A 7,500-nucleotide genomic window follows, 5' to 3' on the forward strand; every position below is an offset into this window, starting at 1 on the left:
TCGGAAGTGAATGCTAGAAGATTCAAAACCGGTTATAATACCAAGCAAAGGATTATAGGCAAAGGGGGTTATGCAACTCACCCTTCAATGATGACTTATTATTATCCTCATCCTACTCCCCAAGATGTGTTAGTTGAAGAAAGAGATTAGAATCAAACTAATACATCTTACAGTGGTAATGAGGTATATGAATGGAATTTGGATGCCTTAACTGAAAGACAGGTTTCCATTATAGTACATTGAATGTGTATGTACTCATCAATTTGTCGTCATACGAATCAAAATACTGATCATGCTATATGTAAAATGATTATAGCAGGATTTATAAGTCAGCTCAGAGGATGGCGGGATAATTTCTTATCATCTGAAGAAAAGTATGTGATACGCTCAAACTTACTTCTCAAATGAGAAGTAAAGCGGTCGCGTCAAGTAAATAACCCAACTAGTGAGGTTGGGATCGTTCCCACGAGGAAAATAGTCTAGACTTAACTCCAACTTGTAATTACTATTGTTCGGTTGATGACTTTCTTAAAAAGTAAAAGCATAAAAGGGGGGTTTTGTATTTCCTAATAAAATAAAAATAACTAACGAACTTGACAGAGACACTTAACAGCTTTTAATGTTGAGTTTTAATCAAGTAATCAAAGTAACTAGGGTTTACGTGTTCTCCACAGGTTCATAACTTGATAATTCTAGCTATAACAATTCTTTCCTAGTATCTTGCATGCAAAGTGATAAGTTATGTATTTTTAAATCCTTGGTCCGGCATCTAGAAAATCTCACTCCGCACCTTGGTCCGGCTACGTGTGTTGCTTTCCTAACCCTTATCCTTACCTCATATTAAGCATCATATTCGATATTTGACTCAGTTATTACCTCGTACCAATCAATACTAGCCTATTAGATAGTATACACTAAATCTATGTTAATAGTTCTTTTCCTATTATCTACCTCCTTGGTCCGGCAAGTAGCATTAAGGCGAGTTCTAACGTTGATCATCCGTTAAAAAGATTTCTAAGCGAAAGAATTATTAATACATGCAAGACACTATTCTAGAATTGTTATTTTAGCTAGGGTTTATCTCATTATTTGCCTATGGTTCCCACAACCCTAGTTATAGAGTTTAGTTCCTCATATCCATAAACACAATATTCAAATATATTAAACAAGAAGTCATGTACTTACTTTGATGAGAAAGAATAAAGTCTGAAAATTTGCTTGATTAATCAACAAGAGTTACTTGTAAGAATCTCCAACAATCAAAAGCTTAGAAAAACAAAGTCTAATAATATGATGTTTAATCTCCAAGAGTCTAACCTAAAAAACGAGGTTTTTCGAACTATTTATAAAAAAATAAAAACCTAATTAAACAAGGATTCTAATTACTGGAAATCTGCCAAAACGCGGCTGGGTCGACGGACCACGCGACGGAACGTCATGGTCATGACGGACCGTCGTGGGCTCCGTCGCCCCATACTTTGGTGCAATTCTTCTGCTGCTTTCTTCATTCCCCTCGACGGCAAGTGTGACGGACCGTCACAGGCACGACGGTCCGTCGAGGGTCTTCGTTACAAAATACTTCAACTTTTAGAATTTGGGTACTGGGATCACTTCTCTGATCTTCGCGACGAACCTGCAGGACGGACCGTCATATCCATGACGGACCGTCACAAGCTTCGTAATCCCACACTTGGTCAGACTTCCCATCTTCCTTCAGCAGCTTCTCTACGCTGCCACCTACGGACCGTCACAAGCACGACGGACCGTCATAAGCTCCATAGGTGGTCTCTTCTGCATTTTTCGCTCAAAATCTCCGCATTCAGCTTTAGACAGATTTCCTGCAAAACAAAGAAAAACTTATATCAAAATTAGCACAAAAAGGGCTTTCGGACACACTAAACTTAAGGAAAAAGTATTAATTATACCGTGAAACCACGGTATATCAGTATGCAATAACAAATGCATACAAAGAAGAAGTTAAAAGAGAACTAGTTACTGGTGAAGATGGAAAACCAGTAGAAAAGATTACAACTCATAAAGTTGAAGATGTTGTTTATACTCTTGTTCTTACTATATAAGAACATTTTAATGGAAGATTTTCCAATCAAAATGAGACTATTCAAACTTTATTAAATGGACTCAAATGTAATCATTTGGGATACTTTCGATGGTATAAAGATAATTTCATGAGTAAAGTGATGGATCTACCTAAAAGTAAATCGAGTTATTGGAAAAATCAATTTATTGATGGTCTTCCTTCATTATTTTCTGAAAGGGTTAAGAAAGTTTTGAGAGGAGACAAACCAGAAATCCCTTATGATAGATTAACTTATGGAAAGTTAATAGGGATTTATACTCAGGAAAGATTAAATCTTTGTAATGAGCTTAAGCTGGCTCAACAGATAAAAAGGACTCAAATGTCTACAAAGTCTCAATTGGGAGATTTTCGTACACAGTTTGAAATAGAAGGACCGTCTAGTTCTAAACCAAAGACAGGTCAAACGGAAGAAAGACACCATAAAAGAAGGCATCGTTCAAAACGATACAAAGAAAAGCAAGAAGAAAAGAAAGCTCATAGAAAGGCAACAAGTTTTGCCAGGAATTTCTTCAAAAGAGATTTGAAAAACATTAAATGTTATAAGTGTGGACGTTTTGGTCATCTTGCAACAAATTGTAAGGCCGATAAGTTTAAAGCTTTGGAGTTGGATGAACCGACTCAAGATAAACTCTATGAGTTATTATATGAATCATATTTAGATTCCAATTGTCTGGTAATTCTTCAGATTATAGTACTGATAGTCATGTTGATAATGGTAAGCAAAAATGTGTTAATCGTCCAGGTGATAATTGTACTTGCGGACAAGATGATTTTTATAAATTGTAATCTCAGATGGAAGATTCTTATTTAGATAAATTACATCAAAGTTTTGAAGAATTAACTTTTGAAATAATTTCTTCTGAAAATGTTATTGAACTTTTAAAAGATGTTTCTGATGAAAATCTTAGAAATAAGATTTTAGAAATGGCCTCTTCAAAAGCATCTTCTTCAAAAAAATTTGAAAAAATAAATAAGAATGAAGTAGAAGATTCCAATTACAATTCTTACAATTCTAGTCCTTATTCATTACAAGAAGTATTTTCACGACTTGAAAAGAAAGGGCAAGATATTGTAAAAATTAGAGATACGTCTCTGGATGATTAAAATTAGAGGTTGAAAACCTTAAGAAAGAGATTAAACCTTTAAAACAAAATCAGTTGATTAATAATTATCGAATTTTTCAATTAGAAAATGAAAAGGATATTTCTGATTTTGATAAAGGCAAGGTTGTTATAGATGAAGAGATTGATACATCTCTTAATCCTAAATTTCTTGGAATGATGCAAATTGTCACTGCTCATCGTTGGTATATTAATTGCACCATTCTGATAAATAATGATTTTTAAGTTTCAAGCATTGCTATGATTGATATTGGTGCTGATGTTAGCTGTATTCAAGAAGGATTAATTCCTTCACGATTTTTTGAAAAAAGGACACATATTGTTAAATCTGCTTCTAATCATGCTTTAGACATAAAATATAAATTGTCTTATACTTGTATTTTCTAGAGTAAGGTTTGTATTCCTCACTTTTTCTTTCTGGTTAAAAATTAATTATATCCACCAATTATACGTGATACCCCTTTTATAAATGTTATTTATCCCTTTTCTAACTTAAATGCAAAAGGATTTGCAGCAAAATATAATGGTAATACCATTAATTTTGAATTCATAACTGAACCTATTACTAGAGATATTATCTCTTTAATTCATTTAAAACAAAAACATATTGATTCGTTACAAATGGATATTTATAGTCAGAATATTTCAGAATCTTTACAATCAACTAAAGTACAAGAAAAAATTAAATTAATTTCTGGAAAGATGGCAGCTGATATTTGTGCAGATCATCCAAATGCTTTTTGAGACAGGAAAAAGCATATTGTGACTTTGCCTTATGAAGATTCTTTTTCTGAATCAGATATTCCTACAAAATCTCGCCCCTGTCAAATGAATGCAGAGTTAGTTGACTTTTGTAAAAAGGAAAGTGACAGTTTATTACAAAAGGGACTTATAAAACCCTCTAAATCTTCATGGTCTTGTACTGCCTTTTATGTTAATAACGCTGCAGAACAAGAGAGAGGTGTTCCCAGATTGGTAATAAATTATAAACCTTTAAACAAAGTTTTAAAATGGATAAGGTATCCCATTCCAAATAAGAAAGATCTTCTTTCCAAATTATACGATGCTAATATATTTTCCAAATTTAATTTAAAATCAGGATATTGACAAATTTAGATTTTTAAGGAACATACTTATCGAACTGCTTTTAATGTTCCATTTGGTCAATTCGAGTGGAATGTTATGCCTTTTGGTCTGAAGAATGCTCCTTCTGAATTTCAAAAAATTATGAATGATATTTCTAATCCCTATTATTGATTTTATAATTGTTTATCTTGATGATATTTTAGTTTACTCAAAAACTTTTGAATCTCATATTAAGCATCTTGAGATCTTCAAGAAAATTGTTATTCATAATCGTTTAGTTATCTCTAAATTAAAAATGAGTTTATTTCAAACTGATGTTCGATTTCTAGGACATCAAATTTGTTAAGGAAAAATTACTCCTATTCGGAGATCAATTGATTTTGCGTCAAAGTTTCCTGATATTATAACAGACAGGACTATGTTACAAAGATTTTTGGGAAGTCTAAATTACATTTCCCCTTTTTATAAAAATCTTTCTAAAGATCTTGCACATTTGACAGATAGATTAAAAAAGAATAATAATTGCCCTTGGATTGAATTTCTTACTTCGCTTGTTAGAAGTATTAAACAAAGGATTAAAACCTTACCTTGTTTAACTCTTGCTAACCCAGCATGGACCAAAATTATTGAAATTGATGATTCAAATATTGGTTATGGAGGGATTCTTAAACAAACTAACCCTCATGATAAACATGAATATCTTATTCGTTTTCATTCAGGTAATTGGACTGAAGCCCAACGCAAATATGCGACTATAGCTCATGAAATGCTTTGTATTGTTAAATGCGTCTTAAAATTTCAAGATGATCTTTATAATCAAATTTTTTTGATTAGAACAGATGCCCAATCTGTTAAATTCATATTTCATAAAGATTTCAAACATGATGCTTCGAAGCTAATATTTCCTAGGTGGCAGGCCCAACTAGCCCCTTTTGATTTCGAAATTCAAAAAAAAGGAATTGATAATTCCCTCCTAGATTTCTTATCTAGAGAATATCTAACCTCCTAGAAAAGAATTTTAGCTGCATTTTTCTTTGATGATAAAACTCTAATTACCATTCTAAAGGTACTCCCTTTAGAAAAGGATATTCAAGAACTAATTCTTGACAAACTGATTCTGTCAATAATACAAGACGACTTTTTCTTTTCTTTACATAATTTTGAAGAAGTCACTAGTCCTTATTATCTGGACATAGATGATTATTTTGATAATCACTAATTTGTTTTTATTACAGCATGGGAGGGAATGACCCTCCTCCTTGATCAGAAGAATGTGGCAGAGGGGGTAAAAATCAAGGAAGAGGAAGATCAATCTCTCAGTCTTCTCAAAGGTCGTCATACGACTCATCATTTCCAATAATAGTGGGAAATAAAAGATTGGTTAATTCAAAAATTGATGAGGCATCATCATCTTCTTCAACTATCAATTTAAAGGATATTCCAAAAAATAGTCCATTGTATGAGTAATTACAAGCATATCTGCAAAAAAAAAAAGTAAGGTGATACCTATGCTTCTTTAGCAAAAGAGGACGATATTCAAAAATGCTCTGAAAAAGCAACTGCCAAAGAAATTATATTTCTTTTGGAAAACTCTGATATTCAGAGAAGCAATGAACCTTGGAAGATATTCCAAAGGTATCTAATAAAGGGGTTATATTTCCCCGGAGAATCTTATAAGACTCGATTATATTACGAGGCTATTCTGATTCATACAGGAAGTGCGTAATTTCAGCACTTTACTTCAGAAGAAACAGAAGTTTATAACTTCTCTAAATTTATTATTAAACAGATTATATCTGTTGAAGAGTGGGGAATATCCATTATGCAAGAAAGGCAAGTTTATGTCAACAAAATAAGTTTGAACTTGACCTATTGGGATTATATCCAAGCCTTCCATAAAATATTTTATTATAACAATGACAAACATAAGCACACTTGGTTTATAAAAATTCGTGCAAAGGTGTTTCAACAAACTATCCCAAATTGGTTCATCAATTGGTGGAATTACCATGGACCTTCGGTAAAGATTTTACCAAACAATTTTTAAATCTTTACAAAGATTGGGTAAAAGATTCCCCTTTTCTAACAAATTTATATTTACCTGATCATATCTGTTATATAGAAAAAATCGATCAAATATATTTTTTTTCATCGAATTTTCTATACCATGGATTCATAAATGGATCCCAGAGATAGGGTATACCCCGAAAGAAATTTTTTTTTGTCTTTATCGGACTTATTACCACAACTTTTTAGATAAACTCATAAGACAAGATCCAAAAACTGGTCAACTTTATGGCCAAGAGCTTGTAGATCAAATACAAGCAAAACTTATAGAATACAAGGACATTCCACAAAAGAAACTGTCAGCTGAGAATTCTATCAAGCATATTGCCAGAAGAATCTCTATTCAAGAAGGAGCATTCTTCAGACCAAAAGGCATAACATTCCACTTGAATTGACCAAGTGGAACATTAAAAGCAGTTCGATAAGTATGTTCCTTAAAAATCTGAATTTGCCAATATCCTGATTTTAAATCAAGTTTGGAAAATATATTAGCATCGTATAATCTGGAAAGAAGATCTTTCTTATTTGGAATGGGATACCTTATTCATTTTAAAACTTTTTAAAAGGTTTATAATTTATTACCAATCTGGGAACACCTCTCTCTTGTTCTGCAGCGTTATTAACATAAAAGGCAGTACAAGACCATGGAGATATAGAGGGTTTTATAAGTCCCTTTTGTAACAAACTGTCAATTTCCTTTTTACAAAAATCAACTAACTCTGCATTCATTTGAAAGGGCGAGATTTTGTAGGAATATCTTATTCAGAAAAAGAATCTTCATAAGGCAAAGTCACGATATGTTTTTTCCTATCCCAAAAAACATTTGGATGATCTGCACAAATATCAGCTGCCATCTTTCCAGAAATTAATTTAATTTTTTCTTGTACTTTAGTTGATTGTAAAGATTCTTAAATATTCAGACTATAAATTTCTATTTGTAAAGAATCAATATGTTTTTGTTTTAAATGAATTAAAGAGTTAATATCTCTAGTAATAGGTTCGGTTATGAATTCAAAATTAATGGTATTACCATTATATTTTGCTGCAAATCCTTTTGCATTTAAGTTAGAAAAGGGATAAATAACATTAATAAAAGGGGTACCACGTATAATTGGTGGATATAATTGA

At 32.1% G+C, this 7,500-nt stretch overlaps 1 protein-coding gene across 1 annotated transcript in view; it reads left to right on the plus strand.

The window, feature by feature from the left end:
* LOC138337422 (uncharacterized) overlaps positions 1-6,767 on the plus strand; it is an 8,215-nt gene extending 1,448 nt beyond the window's left edge. Inside the window, exons 3-7 of the mRNA XM_069287331.1 lie at positions 2,080-2,753; positions 3,208-3,404; positions 3,969-4,180; positions 5,541-5,636; positions 6,562-6,767. Of these exons, the coding sequence (XP_069143432.1) occupies positions 2,080-2,753; positions 3,208-3,404; positions 3,969-4,180; positions 5,541-5,636; positions 6,562-6,767 (1,385 nt within the window). The remainder of the gene's footprint in view (positions 1-2,079; positions 2,754-3,207; positions 3,405-3,968; positions 4,181-5,540; positions 5,637-6,561) is intronic.
* Positions 6,768-7,500: the final 733 nt, after the last annotated feature.

This window comes from Solanum lycopersicum, chromosome 7, assembly GCF_036512215.1.
Source record: "Solanum lycopersicum chromosome 7, SLM_r2.1".
Taxonomy (NCBI): domain Eukaryota; kingdom Viridiplantae; phylum Streptophyta; class Magnoliopsida; order Solanales; family Solanaceae; genus Solanum; species Solanum lycopersicum.